The sequence below is a fragment of the Heterodontus francisci genome, chromosome 15 (assembly GCF_036365525.1).
Source record: "Heterodontus francisci isolate sHetFra1 chromosome 15, sHetFra1.hap1, whole genome shotgun sequence".
NCBI lineage: Eukaryota > Metazoa > Chordata > Chondrichthyes > Heterodontiformes > Heterodontidae > Heterodontus > Heterodontus francisci.
This window is the reverse complement of record NC_090385.1, coordinates 66,371,984-66,388,564: the sequence shown is the minus strand read 5'-3', so window position 1 is coordinate 66,388,564 and position 16,581 is coordinate 66,371,984. Positions and strand designations below refer to the sequence as shown.

At 43.6% G+C, this 16,581-nt stretch overlaps 1 protein-coding gene across 4 annotated transcripts in view; it reads right to left on the bottom strand.

The window, feature by feature from the left end:
- Positions 1–7,904: 7,904 nt before the first annotated feature.
- The window catches only part of LOC137377726 (kelch-like protein 4), a 415,621-nt gene continuing 406,944 nt past the window's right edge, over positions 7,905–16,581 (bottom strand). For all 4 annotated transcript variants that reach the window (XM_068047695.1, XM_068047698.1, XM_068047696.1 and 1 more), the window contains one exon: positions 7,905–11,627. In XM_068047695.1, the coding sequence (XP_067903796.1) occupies positions 11,568–11,627 (60 nt within the window). In that variant the 3' untranslated portion in view covers positions 7,905–11,567. The remainder of the gene's footprint in view (positions 11,628–16,581) is intronic.

Below are 16,581 nucleotides of genomic sequence, written 5' to 3'. Positions count from 1 at the left end.
TCTTGATTAAAAAAACATTTATTCAGTTTAACTATAAATTCATTTAAAAAATATTTCAACAGAAAAAAACAGAATCACTTTCATAACAACGGTCACTTAAGGATCTTTTACTACCCCCTCTGGGATCTAACCAGCGGCAGAGGGTGCCTCTGCCTCGCGGAGAGGACATCTTGTAAAATGGAATGCTGTCCCTGTGGGCTTGGGGGGGCCCTCCTCAGTGGGCAATATAGAGCCCACGGAGGGCCCCAGCCAGGAAACAATGCAACTCCGAGGACCCCCTCCCCCTGGGCTTTATGACTCCCCCAACCTCCTCCCTACCCCACCCCAACTCCACTTGCCAGGGTCTACCAGACTGGTGCCGGTGACGCTGCCCCACTTACCTGAAGTCTGGGATTCCAGCGTTAGGCCTGGGTCCAAAGCATCTGCCGATCATGCTGAGCTGTCGGCCCTGTGATTGGCCAGCTTTAAAGGGACGGGGTTCCCAGCATGGGACACTTAGGGCTGAATTTTATAAGCCCACCAACGTCGGGGTCATGGCAGGGAGGCCTGGAAAATCCTTCTGGGAGGGGCCCGCCACAGGCCTCAATGCTGGGAAGACCCCGCCCCATTTTACTGGCGGTGGCGAGGCCTCATGGCGGCCTCCCCACCACACGGTGACGGAGACTTTATTTAAACATGTTAATTACATAAAAGGAATGACTAATGACTTACCATGTAGCGACAGCCGTCCTATGCCAATATTCTGGCTGCTTGCAGGAAGTTCCGAGCCTTCGGATCGCTATTCTGAGATCCGAGGCGTAACACTGGTTGGGAGGGGGGAGGAGTGAAATTTTCAGGTCAGGAGGGTGGCAGTGGCGGGGGGGGGGGAATGGCAAAAATGTAAGCTATTGGTTGAGGGAATGGTGGCAAGGGGTTGAATGTCAAAGTACAGAAAGTTTGGGGGGGAAGGTTGGGATCGGGAATTTACTTTTTTTGCGGGGAGAGGAAAAATAATTAACTGTTTTCTCATTGGGGGGGGGAGAGGGGATTGCAGGCATGAAAAAAATCTTTATTTCAATTTTTAAACAAACCTGTGCCTTTAAACATGGAAATTAAACTGAAGGACTTGAAGCCCTTTAAAGCTGGCACCTGTGCGGTGGCAGCAGACGCGTTGCCAGGGTTGAAGGGCCCACCCTCTCTATGTCATTCTGGCGGGCATTCCTCCCCTCCATCCTCCATGTAAATGAGCTGCCGGCCGCGTGAAATATCACGATGGCTCAGTGGCGCACGAGTCGCACGTGCGCTGCGCCTTGTTTCCTGCTCTGCGCCAAGCCCCACTGGAGGTTCGCTCTGAGGGTGGGGAGGAGGCACAAAAAGACTGAGGCAGAGCTCCCCCCACCTCCTCCACAAAATCCAGCCCGAAGGATCCACAGATTTCCAGTGGTCTGTTAATGAGTGGAAAACTACCTGGGCTAACTAATGGAACCTAAAAGGTCTGTCCTGTTATTGGGTCTAGAATTCTTTCTGCTCGGCTGTAGATAAACCTGCATGCTAATTGCCTAGTGGGTATGGTAGACCGAGCTGGACAAACAGTAAGAAGATTTCCAATGCTCTGTGCTGGTAATCTGTATGGGTTTAGCTAGTTAAATTTCAGCAGTATCCAAGCATGCACTTCGAGATTCCTAAGTCTAAGTTCTGCTAACCTGTGCTTAAACTCTCAAGACTTAAATAAGTGAATATGTCCTTCTGAGGAGAGAATGCACATGCCATTATGAGCAAACAGATATCCTATGTGTAGGGAATTCTCTGTAACTCAATTTGAAAATTATTAATCATGGTAATGAATTTCTGTCTGCATCAGGTACTCAGCTGACCAAAACAAACCTGTTCCGCTTTCCCACCATTATTGTACATGAAAATAGGCTTATATTCTTTTTGAACAGGCTAATTTAATAATTATAACACAGCTGCAGTGCCATATGTTAACTTATCAGTGGTGGAGAATTAAATCCTGGTTAAACCATAAATATAGTTCAATTGGTTTGGAGTAACTGTATATTTACTATCACAAACCTGGTGCACAGGCTGAAAATAGGACCTTACATGTAATGAAGTGCAGTGGTGATGTGTAGAGTTCATACAATGTAAATAGTTAAGGGAATAAAAAGTGTTGTCTTGGACCTGAATATCAAGTCTGTGTTTATCTTGAAGAAGACTCACTGATCTGCTCTACATAAGACAAAGCATGACCGTACATAACACAGCATAGTAGTACTAATGAAAGGTTTGTTTTATTAAAAACACTGAAAAATATCCATATAAAATACTATATATATATATGCTTCCCATGCAGTGATTAAAATCATTTAAATTGACTGTATCTATAATTGAATAGAATGGGCCTGTATTCTCTGGAGTTTAGAAGAATGATCAGTTTTCTGGACATGGGGCGGCACAGTTAGCACCGCAGCCTCACAGCTCCAGTGACCCAGGTTCAGTTCTGGGTACTGCCTGTATGGAGTTTGCAAGTTCTCCCTGTGACTGCATGGGTTTCCGCCGGGTGCTCCGGTTTCCACCCACAGCCAAAGACTTGCAGGTTGATAGGTAAATTGACCATTATAAATTGCCCCTAGTGTAGGTAGGTGGTAGGAGAATGGTGGGGATGTGGTAGGGAATATGGGATTAATGTAGGATTAGTATAAATGGGTGGTTGTTGGTCAGCACAGACTTGGTGGGCTGAAGGGCCTGTTTCAGTGCTGTATCTCTCTATGTTTCTATGACTGAGCACCAGTGCTTCAGGAGGCTCATAGGCAGGCCATTGCTGAAATCTGCAGCCTCCTGGAACAAGACCCCTTTCCAAGTGGGTCAGGTGGGCATGCATTTCCAGTGGCCATCAGGGTCACCACAGCTCTGAATTTCTTCACCTCCAGCTCCTTCCAGGGATCTGCTAGTGATGACAATCCTGTGTCTCCCAGGTGACTGATGCCATGTTTGACAAGGCTGCCAATTACGTCCACTTTGCAATTGATGAATCCAGTCAGAATAAGCAGGCTCTCGGATTTGCTGTTCTGGCTGGATTCCCACAGGTACAGTGAATCATTGACTGCTCACAGGTGACAATTAAGGAAAGTTTAGATCAAACAGCAGTATTCATCAATGAAAATGGATTCCACATCAATGTTCAGCTGGTAAGTGACCACCAAAAGATTATTATGCATATCTGTGCAAGATATCCAGGAAGCTGTCTGTGAATGTGCTGTCATATGGCAGAAAATACTGAACCCGCCAGGACCCCACCCCCATCTCCACTCTCAAATATAAAGCATTTCTGCAGTCAATAATCCTTTCATCTCACTGACATCCATTTCACGCCTTCTACACTTGTCATACCTTTTACCTCAAAACTGAAGGCCACTCACCAGGATAGTGGCTACGATAGAGATCACTGGACAATGAAGATTTGAAGCAAATTTGTGATGCATAAACATTGACAATAACATTGACACTTCAATCGACTTTTTGCACATCCAAGTGATTTTCCTTGTGAAACTGCAAATTGTTTCTCTTCCTTTTCATATTACTTCCATATAGTGCTACCTCTGTGGCTTCAGCAGCGTTAGAGGCAAACTATTCATTCCCCTGCTCTAGGTGTCCATGAGAGCCCAGCCAAAGTCTGCCCCACTTGCACCTGCACAGAGGCAGACTAGACCGTCGGGACAGGTGTCAGCACGTGGGGCTCCGACTGAGGGGGAGCAAGGGGGAGGAGTAGAAGCACCTTTAACAGAGTCCCCACTTCCAAGTGCCCCTTCTCCATCCTCCCGTCATGGCCAATACACACTTCCCTACTAGCCAAGAGCTGGAGAGCAGTTTGCTGCACTTCAGTGAGGCACTGAATGGCCAAAGCAAGGCTTTCCTCCACATTTTAAACTGGCAGATTGATTGTGCAGGTCATTGGCCAAGGCTAGTGTGCACTCAGTTGCCTGCCGCATCAGATGCTCTTTAGTTTAGTTTAGAGATACAGCACTGAAACTGGCCCTTCGGCCCACCGAGTCTGTGCCGACCATCAACCACCCATTTATACTAATCCTGCACCAATCCCATATCCCTACCACATTCCCACCTGTCCCTAAATTCCCCTACCACCGACCTATACCAGGGGCAATCCATAATGGCCAATTAACCTATCAACCTGCAAGTCTTTGGCATGTGGGAGGAAACCGGAGCACCCGGAGGAAACCCACGCAGACAAAGGGAGAACTTGCAAACTCCACACAGGCAGTACCCAGAATTGAACCCGGGTCGCTGGAGCTGTGAGGCTGCGGTGCTAACCACTGCGCCACTGTGCCGCCCTGTGCAGGTGCTCACTCGTTCTATGGAGGTGGACATCAGCGCAAAGGCCTGAGACTTCACTGCACTCATGCGAGAGACAGGCTCCTCCAATCTCTCTCCAAGGGTGCACAGTGCCTCTGGGAATGCTGACAGAATAACACACATTTTCTGTTGCTGCTCCAGAATAGTTCTTTTCGTGGATGACCCTTGAGGCTCAACATCTGCATTCAGCTGAGCAGAGCATAGATGGTCCTGGGCGCTCTGACAGGAACTCTGTATTGCTGTATCTCCAACACTGTCTCCTGCTCACTTGTGATGTGTAACTCACCGTGTGACAACCCAACCTTGGAGGCCACACCTAAGTACATGTATCTGAGCTGGTGGAGAGTGCACAAGAGTCATGTGACAGAGTTTCCTCAGAGTGCGTGACATCCTCTGAGGACACATTGGCCTCATATACCTGCTCCTGCGTGATGCTTGAAGGAGCTGTGGCTCTGGTGTTCTGCACTCTCTTCTGCAAAGAGAGAAAGATGAGAGTTATGAGTGTGAGAAATTGAATGTTTTGAGAGGATAGAAGAACAACATTTCTGGCGGGTGACTGTGAGGGTTGGATGTGAAATAGCAATAAGATGAGGATAAGTGTCAGTGGTGGATGTTCAGATGGGCATGTGACAAATTGCCTTCAGAGGAATGGGTGAAGCTCCAAAATATGTTGATCTGAGGACTGTTGTGCAGGGGAAGGCTGTGGAAAGTCAGAGTGAGCAGGTTGACAACTGAATGTTGTATGCCACTCACCTTTCCTGCCCTGATGAGATAATTGAATCTCTTATGGCACTATATCTATGAAAGAGAGACCACACTCCTGCTGCTAATCTCCATAGCAACTTGCAGCCATACCTGCTTAGTTTCAGCAGCTGGTCTCTCACTCCTGTCTCCTGGGAAGTGTGCTTCTCTGCAGGCCCTTACAGCCCACAGCATTACCTCCAGGGATGGCTCAGAGAACTAAGAGGAGCACCCTTCCTACATTGAGACCACATCAATGCAGTTGACTCTTCTGTCCTGATAACTGCAAAATGGATCTATTCTGACCCCAGTCAAGGTCTCTTTAAGTAATAAGGCTTAAACAATCAGGTGTGAGGTGTGAACACGGCCACCGGCTCCGATTGGTCAGAAAACTCGGAACTGGTATGCTAATGCCATGATTGAGTTAAAAGGCGATGAGCAGGATGAAAGGTTAAAATTCTGCCCAATGTTGCTAAGGGGCAGCAAGTAAATGATGGAAAAAGGATGCAAAATGGCACCTTGCCTAACCCATGAAGTGGCCATGTTGGGTCGCAAGGAAAAGCCATTGCTGGGCATCTGACCAGAGTGGAAGAGGAATGAGGTGAAACAAGAAAAGATAATAAATCACTGAGGTGAGGGGTAGAAAATTGGCTCCTATGGTAATGGTATTTTAACAGCCTGCTGAGTAGCCCCTTCACTTGCTGTGAAGTCTGGTTCTCCGCTCCTTCGTCACCCCTTCATTCCGCCCCTGTGAAATAGTCCTGATTTCCCTTTCATCTTGCTGCTGCCGGCTGGCCTCTGGTGTCCATGATTCTGACCTTTATTAAGTCAAACAGCTGCTTTTTTGCACCCTTTTCAGGCAGGCAGCTGGCAAGTGAGATGCCGAATGAGGCTTACCAGTTAAAATACCCCAGGCCTCAAACTGATGGCACAAGGTGGATTTGATGCTTGCCCTGCTACCTACCATCCAGCCAGATGTCAGGTAAAATTCCCCCTCGATTTTGCATATCAACATACTTTTCCTTTTACAATAAATTAGATCTTTCAGTTTTAACATACTTTTAAGCCTGTTTTCCTTTTAAGTTGTGGTTTGCCCACCCAGAAGATCTTTATGATTAATGTCTGGAGAAAATTGGCCCCAAATCCTCACAGCTGGCTGTATTCAGTATCAACTGTGGCTCAGTGGGTCACATTCTCACTTCTGAGTTTCTGGGTTCATGTACCACTCCAGGGCTTGAACACAAATATCAAGGCTGACACTCCAGTGTAATACTGAGGGAGTACTGCACTGTCAGAAGTTCTGTCTTTCAGATGAGATGTTAAACCAAGGTCCCATCCCCCTGCTTGGGTAGAGGTAAAAGATCCCATGGCACTATTTGCAGAAGAGCAGGGGAGTTATTAAAAGCAAAATACTGCGGATGCTGGAAATCTGAAACAAAAACAAGAAATGCTGGAATCACTCAGCAGGTCTGGCAGCATCTGTGGAAAGAGAAGCAGAGTTAACGTTTCGGGTCAGTTACCCTTCTTCGGAACTGACAAATATTAGAGAAGTCACAGATTATAAACAAGTGAGGTGGGGGTGGGGCAAGAGATAACAAAGGAGAAGGAGTAGATTGGACCAGGCCACATAGCTGACCAAAAGGTCACGGAGCAAAGGCAAACAATATGTTAATGGTGTGTTGAAAGACAAAGCATTAGTACAGATTAGGTGTGAATACACTGAATATTGAACAGCAGCAAGTGCAAACCTGAAGAAAAACAACCTGAAAAAAACAGTGGGTAAGCAAACTGAACAAACTAAGATGAAATGAAATAAATGCAAAAAAAATTGTAAAAAATGTAAGAAGGAATGTAAAAAAAGGAAGAAAAAATAACTAAAAATGAAAGTAAAATGGGGGGGCTGTCATGCTCTGAAATTATAGAACTCAATGTTCAGTCCGGCAGGCTGTAGTGTGCCTAATCGGTAGATGAGATGCTGTTCCTCGAGCTTGCGTTGATGTTCACTGGAACACTGCAGCAATCCCAGGACAGAGATGTGAGCATGAGAGCAGGGGGGAGTGTTGAAATGGCAAGCAACCGGAAGCTCAGGGTCCTGCTTGCGGACTGAGCTGAGATGTTCCGCAAAGCGGTCACCCAGTCTGCGCTTGGTCTCCCCAATGTAGAGGAGACCACACTGTGAGCAGCGAATACAGGTTGTTTTTCTTCAGGTTTGCACTTGCTGCTGTTCAATATTCAGTGTATTCACACCTAATCTGTACTAATGCTTTGTCTTTCAACACACCATTAACATATTGTTTGCCTTTGCTCCGTGACCTTTTGGTCAGCTATGTGGCCTGGTCCAATCTGCACCTTCTCCTTTGTTATCTCTTGCCCCACCCCCACCTCACTTGTTTATAATCTGTGACTTTTCTAATATTTGTCAGTTCCGAAGAAGGGTCACTGACCCGAAACGTTAACTCTGCTTCTCTTTCCACAAATGCTGCCAGACGAGCAGGGGAGTTATTCCTGGTTTCTTAGCAAATATTTATTTCTCATTCAACACAGTAATAGATTATCAAGGCAATATCACATTACTGTTTGTGGGTGTTTGCTATGTGCAAATCGACTGCAACATTTCCTACATTACAACAGTGACTACACTTCAAAAGTACTTCATCGGCTGTAAAACACTGAAACGTCCAGTAGTCATGAAAAGTGCTATATATATGCAAGTCTTTATTCTACTTAACCTGCTTTGAAAACAGATGAAGCAGCACACATGCTCATTTTAATGAATTTGTTTATTTGCAAAGTGACAATTGCAGAATAGCACAGAAGATTAAAGGTAAATACATCAAGATGCAGTAAGAAAGTAAAGATTCCTTGCATGCTACACAAAAAAACACATTTCAGTGACCAAATGTTTGGTATAAATTACAGTACTGAAAAGATTCAAGCTTACGTAAATATATATTCCCTTACCTTTACAGAGTCTGATGTTACTGAAAGGCAGTGTAAATAGCAGATCTAATTACAATTTTTGGCCTCCCATGTTGCAAAATTAGTCTGTAAGACCATAAAAATAGGAATTTTTTCATCCCGTATAACCTTCCAAAAGTTTGCTATTTGTCCAAAAGATTGCAGTTGATGACAAAGCTGGCTCATAAAGAAAGTTTCTAACTTGATGTTTTTGAAACCAAAACAAAATGTAATTTGTTGAATCCATTTGCTAAATTTCATTTACTTTTATTTGACATAAAAATTACAGAGAAACTAGCAAACTGTACTGTAAATGCTTTTTTTTACAAAATGGCAGATCCTTCACAACTCGTCTTGTCAGCTGTACTAACTCTAAAACTGAAAGTAGTTTCTTTCAGATGCAGCACAAGAGTTAAGACTGGCAGCTGAACTGTAAACATTATTAGAATGTCACGGCTGGAGGAATTCAGAGCTGCTTGACTGTCCAAAATCCTTGAAGTAGCTCCACAACTTAAGCTTTGGCAGATGTATGGAGCACCACTTCAGCACATTCTCTATAGATGTAATTGACTGTCAAGTGCTAACAATATCAAATACAATTAGGTATGCTGAGACACTGCAGTATTTTTTAAGTACTGTGGTTTGCATGTTCTATTACTCGTGTTTACAGATTCCTCAAACATTATGTTGGTATCAGATGGGATTGGTTGCAAGTTTGGTGCAACACTATCATTAAAATTGTACTGACCACATTATTTTCCTTTTGGATAGAGCAGAGCTCACTTGATGAAAGAAATACCCTGTTTATATTGTCTGCTAATAAGAGTGGACCCTGGTACCACTTGAAGCTGACGTTACAATGTCAATTAAAATAAAAGTATCTCTACCAACCAATGTAAACCAGAATGTGTTGGAGGGCAGGAGTTTACAATTTCCAGTATATAAGCAAGATATCAATTGTTTAATAGCTGAGACAAAAAAAAAAAGACAGAAATGGAAGCATTGTATACATCTACTGTGACCCTAGCTCATTTTCCTTGGTTAGGAATTCTATAATCAGGAAGAATTGGGGGGAAGATCGCTAACCAAAGTAGACAAAACCCACATTTTCTATTACCAGTCTCTGATCTAAAAAATGAGTATGAATGTTACTCCCTGCACCTCCCCTGCAGCTGAATTACTTTAACTTTTCCCTGTCCACAATAAGAAATGCATTCTCCCAATTCTGCAACTTTGACTTATGTTGATCTTGGCCCAGTAAGGTACAAAATGTTCTTCCTGCTCTGGATGGTTGTATGAAATGTTGTACAATACAGTATCTCAATATCAGTTTGTCCATTCAACAGTTTTAAACACACCTGCTGTAATTCTGTTGGCACATTCATAGGCTCATAAAATTGGATTCACCAATAATACATTTGCCAATATCAATATGATATGTACATAGACATTTGGATTAAACTGTATATTTATATATCTCCATAAATATAACTCTGCATTGCTAGCACTACATAAATAGCCTATGACTAACTTTGGTGTAATTTATTTTCGTTACTATACTAATTAATGTATGAACTTCAAAGACTATTTAATGTCACAATTTTAATAATGATTCTTATCCCATTTAATAATCATTTTATGCTGTATAAATATATCTTGGATCACAAATGGGAACATTGAAATCATTACATTGGTTTAAAGAGACTTATTCGGATCTCAGTGTGAGAAAAGTGTGGGCACCTCTTCAGAATGATAACCACATTGTATGAACGTTCAGGTACATGAAAGTTAATTCTATGAATCCTTTTAAATATGGCAGATAATTTAAGTTTCATTCTGGGAAGAACTTATTGATCACCTGCAAGCTGATTGAGGTATGGATATAATGTCATTATTAGAATGACAGTCCTATGTTACTCGGAATGTGGTGATGTCTCTGTGTTTTCATCCTTAATGGGCTCATTTCCTCAAACTGAGAGATTAGATCAGGTCATTGCAATTACTCTGGTTTAGAAAATGTATTTCAAGCTTCATTGACACCAACCTTTATAATATCGCATTTTGGAATTCCAGCCCAGATTGTTTGTTAGAAAGTATGTGATGCCTGAACTACTTTTAATATACTCTTAAAATTAAAGTATTTAAGCACAATACACCATGGATATTTGAAGTCTACTGTCAATTTAGATACTATAGATGCACACTGCTGCAAAAATGGGTCTGCAACATAAATATTCTATTGTTTTATGATCAGTCACATTAAGTTTGAAGCTGCTGTATTTTTACACTGGGGCACACAATTTAAAAGTTTAAAGCTAAATAATCCACTTTTTGAGCATTTTTAAAAGACCCTCTTGGGGTGAATATTTCTGAAGTAGAACAAGAGGCTTAAAATTAGGATGAACATTTTAGGTTACTATACACTGTGCATGGTACTGTCTTTATGTACCATATTGCTTGTGAAGGATGTGCTTTGCAGTATCCCTGGAGTCTCCTGCCATCTCTTACATTGTGTTATTACTAATGATCAATGTGTTGAGATGGCTCAAGTAAAATAAAGAACAACAGAGCATTTGAGGAAAAGTGCCCAGGCCTGCTTTTCTTCTCACAGTATTCTAGGTTATTTTCTAATACCTTTCCAAGACTTAGGTCTGTAGAAGGGTAACTATAATGTTTTCATGGAGCAATGCTTATAAAGCCCTGTGTTGGTTAAAGTATTTATAATATTTTCTATAATTGGATTCAAACATATTTTTTGGCTTTCACAGGAAGAGGTTTTTGTGACCAGGTCATGGAATTGTTGAATGTAAGAAAATAGCTGCATGGCTTGATTTATTATTTTCTCTATTTCTTGACTAGTTTGGAAGTAATATTTAAAAATAACAGCGTTTTTCCAATGTGTCATTTAATTTTGATTGTTTACATTTTATTTTTAAGGAGATATTGATGAAACTTCCTTGAAAGACTAAAACCATGTTTCATTATAATATGCTGTACTTTTATACATTAACATTGACATACAAGAGACCTTTCAAATTCTCTCCTACATTAAGTACAGTGCTGGTAAACCAGCTTAAGCAGAATTAGTCATTGAAAAGAGCTTCACGGATAAGGTTTTCCAAGAGGCTGGGTTCCTACAGTAGTACTTGTTCCATTCTATGGCGAGGCTCCATTGGTATACACCTCACTCTATGGTGAGACTTCAGTGATGTCCATCTCATTCTGTGGTGAGGCTCTGGTAAGAATCACTTAATTATGAGATGAGGCTCCATCGATATATAATGATTCCTGTGTTGAGGCTGTGGCAATCTGCATTTAATTCTGCAGTAGGCTCATGAATATATTTTCTGTGAAGAGGCTCCATCAGAGCACACCTCATTCTGTGCTGAGTTGTAATGTATACCTCAGGCTGTGCTGAGGAGGATGCAGTTTCTGGAATGTTTAATCTTATATATAGCACAAATTTTGTTTACTCTCTTGGTCTTCAGCAAAAAATATTAGACAATCTTTTCAGCATTTCAAGGCAGTTTGACCACAACAACACAAGCGCCAGCTCTTCCAATCTTTAGAGGCACTTCCTGTAGGTGAGAGGTATGCCAGTGAGTAAATCTATAAGATCAACACAATTTTAGAGCCTTCTAAAAAAGTTTAAAATTAGTATGAGGTAATTAACTGCCATTTAAACCACTGAAGGAAGTCCAAAGAATGCATCCCAGACAATGTAATGAGGAATTCCCTACATACCACCTAGATTATGAGTTCAAACCCCTAGTGTTGGACTGTACTTCCTAATCAAAAGGATGGTGTTACGACCAGGTGAGAAAAGTGTCTCGGGGTCCCTCTCAGCCTTCACCTGGTCTTACCGTAACAAGGTTTAATTGTAAACACACTGTTTTTAGCTCCCCCTTGGTGAATCCTTGTTCACCGCTTTCCAATTATAAGGCAAAGAAACTAGCACAAACAGGTTTTCTTAGGTTTAAAGAAGAAAAGTTGAAATTTATTAAACTTAAACCTAAACTCTAGCTTGGTTGATCTTTACGGATGCATGACATGCCCATGCTAGCATGCATACACGATACACACATGCACATAGAGACAGAAAAGATAAAGTGGAAAAGTTTGAGGCAATATCTGAAGAGGTTTTGTTATGGTTCTTCAAGCCCACTGTAGACTCCTTGATTGTAGGTAGATCTTACATTTTGTTGGGGCCCAGTATTATTCTCAAACCTTGTTGGCTGTAGGAGACATTTCTCTCTTGGAGTTCTTGTGTCTTCAGTGGATTCAGAGGCTTGTGAGAAACAGATGGGAGCAGACAGGAGAGATCTTCTCAGTCCAGGAGCAAACAGTTTTTCGGAGTTCAAATTCTCTGTGGCTAGTTCAAAAGACCTCTGGAACAGCCAGTTAGTCATGTGACCAGCTGGTCCAAAAAGTCCTGGCCGCTGTGGATTGCATCATCCCAGCAGGCCCTGCAATGTGCTTCCCCACCCCACTCACATCCATTATGAGTTGAATGTGTCAGGGAATGGTCCTTTGTTTACACACAAGCACCGTCTGTTAATATGAAAATATATTTTCCAGCCATGGCTGATCTGTTTAACAAGTCATGTCCTCGCTCCAGTAACAGTTTGAAATCAATGTTCAATACAAAATTAATGTGCCTCATTCTTGGCAGGTGGGGGCCTAGCATGACACCTCCACACCCAGAGGATAAAATGTGCTTTGAGAAAATCACGTTTCATTAAAAGGGTTGAGTGAAAATATAAGATACAGAAACAAAAAACGTGCATTTCTCTCATTCATTCACAAATCATAAAACTTATTAAAATTGCCCCTTTTGGCATCCGAATAAACATGTGGTTCTTTGGGGAAGTTTTTCTTCAGTTTGTGCATTTCCATGGCTGCCAAGGGTCTTTGAGATGGCTAGGTTTAATAGTCCTGAGTTGGAATTAATTTGTTCAGGAGAGTCAGAAGGGGATGGGTCTATCCTGAACTCTCTTTCAGTGTTTTGCTGAGTCATGCAAAGGCTTAGGGTGGCACAGTGGCGCAGTGGTTAGCACCGCAGCCTCACAGCTCCAGGGACCCGGGTTCGATTCCGGGTACTGCCTGTGTGGAGTTTGCAAGTTCTCCCTGTATCTGCGTGGGTTTTCTCCGGGTGCTCCGGTTTCCTCCCACAAGCCAAAAGACTTGCAGGTTGATAGGTAAATTGGCCATTATAAATTGTCACTAGTATAGATAGGTGGTAGGGAAATATAGGGACAGGTGGGGATGTTTGGTAGGAATATGGGATTAGTGTAGGATTAGTATAAATGGGTGGTTGATGTTCGGCACAGACTCGGTGGGCCGAAGGGCCTGTTTCAGTGCTGTATCTCTAATCTTCTGATGTTAGAGGAATGGGTGGTTCCTTTTTTCCTGACTGTGGGGGGAGGATTCTTTGCTAATCTCCCCTTTTGTCCTCTCGGACCTTCCTGCCTGTGGGTATTTGTGCAGGCTCTACTGCACGCCCAAATGGCACTTCGACTAGGTGAGGCATTACCCTAGAGATCTTCCTTTGTCTCTGCAGGTTCCTGTAAATCCTGTTAGCAACTCTGGTGGGGTGCTTCTAGTGTCTGCATTTACATAGGAGGATGTGGGGTCTAACCTTTCACATTTTTTGGGGTTGGCTGACCGGACAGAAGGGGTTTTCATCCGGGATTCCTCCCAGACCTCCTTTAACCTGCCCTCTTGGTCACTTTTTCCCCTTCCCTTTCTAAGCTTTTGCCAGCGTCATGCCTACCTGTCCCCTTTTGTTCGCGGCAGGGGTTCCTTGCAGTTCACCAGCCCTCTGCTGGTGGGTCCTCCTAACACCAGTACAGGATTTAGGGGTGCAGGTTTCCCTGTAGGTTGGGGTTTCCCCTCAACCTGGCATATGTGGCAACTCCTGCAGTACTCCACCACATCATTGTGGAGTTTTGGCCAGTTAAACCGTTGTGTTATGCAGGCTTTGCTCTTTCGTATACCAGCATGTACAGCCACTGTAGTATCATGGGCCTTTATTTCTTTCCAGTACCTCTGCGGCACTACTAACTGGTCCACTCCTTGCTATCAGATCTGTGAGAAGAACTCCATTTCCTCATCAATACCTCATTCTTTAAATAGTAACAATCAGGGACTCCCTCTGCTTCACTTTCAGACTGAGCAGCCTGTGCTAACTCCTGCAATACTGGGTCGGCTCGCTGAGCCTCAGCTAGGGAAAATCCATTTAATTCATTCCCCGCATCTCCTAACTTTCCAAAGAAATTCTCAGACAGACAGACCTGGTCATCTACCTGCAGTGCTAATTCAGTCTCCGCTTGGGGAGCTGGTTTGATCATGGCCTGATCCACTACACATTCAGGAAAATGCAGGGGTCTGTCTCCTGCCACTGCCCTGTCATTTTGACTTCCTGTGGTCTTTCTTTCACCATTGTGGGGGCTACCACCTTCACCCACATCAGATCATTACTGAGGAGCAGGTCAACCCCATCCACAGGCAAACTAGGGATAATCCCTATGGTCACCGGTCCCGAAATTAGGTTGCACTCCAGGTGCACCCGGTGTGCAGGTACAGACATACACTGCCCTCCAATACCATTCACCACCATTTTGGTGTTCATTCAGTCTGTGGGGGAAAGGTCAGGCCTTTACCTAGTAAAAGGGAACTGGTCGCCCCCGTGTCCCTGAGAATTGCTATGGGCTTGCTTGCCCCACTCGAGGGGTATGGGGTTACTTTCCCTTCAGACACAAAACCTTGATAGCCCTCAGGGATCCTATTAAATTTTCCTGCACTTGCAGCCATAAGCTTCCTGGGTCTCGCTCTTACTGCAGTTAAAGTCACAGCTTGTTTTGATGTACTTTCCATCAGGGTCCCTCTTTCACTGAGTGTGTGGGCCTTGATTAACCCTGCAGGTTTTCCCTTTAGTTTCCGGTAGTCAGCTTTTAAATACCCTGCTTTATTACAATGGAAGCACACAAGTCTCCGGGTCTCGCTCCTGCTCATAGCACCTTCCTTTTTGGCTAGAGGAGGACGCCCTGTGACTCATGCTTTTCTTTCTCTCCCAGAACTGCTTGGTCTCCCATCACTTTCCCACCCTTTGTCCTTTCGGATTTATGGGGGTGATTAGGAAAGGTTCTCCCCTGGGAAACCAACCTATAAATTAAAGCAAACTCATTGGCCATAATGCGGCACAATGGCGCAGTGGTTAGCACTGCAGCCTCACAGCTCCAGCAAACTGGGTTTAGTTCTGCATACTGTCTGTGCGGAATTTGCAAGTTCTCCCTGTGACTGCATGGGTTTCCACTGGGTGCTCCGGTTTCCTCCCACAGCCAAAGACTTGCAGGTTGATAGGTAAATTGGCCATTGTAAATTGCCCCTAGTGTAGGTAGGTGGAAGGAGAATGGTGGGCATGTGGTAGGGAATATGGGATTAATGTAGGATTGTTATAAATGGGTGGTTGTTGGTTGGCACAGACTCGGTGGGCCAAAGGGCCTGTTTCAGTGCTGTATCTCTAAATAAATAAAAAATGGCCACTTGCTGGGCTCTCTGGACCTGTTGCTCCTCTACATGGGTCTTTATGGAGAGTGGAAGAGAGTGCTTAAATTCCTCTAATAGAATTACTTCTCTGAGATCCTCATAGCTGAGCTGTACTTTGAGAGCCTTCAGCCATTAGTCAAAAGCCAGTTGCTTGCTTACTTTCAAACAGTAGATAAGTTTAATTAGCTTGCTTCTTGAGGGGTCTGAACTGTTGGCAATAGGCTTCGGGTACTAATTCTTATGCCCCAAGGATAGCCCTTTTGTCAGTTCATAAATTGATGAACTCTCATCTGGCAACAGGGAATTTAACATCATGGGCTTTTCCGGTTAGCTTGCTTTGCAGTAAAAGAGGCCAGGTCTCAGCTGGCCATATGAGCTGCCTTGCCAGTTTCTCAAAAGACACAAAAAATGTTGTACATCCTCCTCATTGAATCTTGGAATTAGTTGAGCTAGTTTTAACAATTCTGTACCCAGCCCTGAATTACGCTCCTCCATATTGGCTATGCTTTCACTGGGGTTACTCTGCTGCCCCCTAGTTAACTCAAGCTGCTCCAACTCTCTTTCTTCACATTCCTTCTGGAATATTCTTTCTCTCTCTCTCTCTTGCCTTTCATTTTCTTCACGTTCTTTCCGGAAGGCTCTTTCTTTCTCCCTCTCCTGCCTCTCTCTCTTTCCCTTTCCTCAAATTCAAGTTTCTTCTGTTCCAATTGTATCTTTGCTAAAAGATACCCTGCCGGACTCTGCTTCTAACCCTGCTTCTGCTTCTTCAGATTCAAGGGAAAAATGGTTGGCCACTTGTCTTAGGAGTTCAGACTTCCTAACCTTGCCACGTAGAGTGATCCCACAGTGCTCAACCACTTTCCTCAACTCCTCCATAGACAGTGTTTTTAACTTATCCCAAGTTACTTCACCCTGGCTTGGTGAGCTACTAGCTTCAGTTGCCAACATGTTAGTATTCAATCACACACAACCACAAGAAAAGCT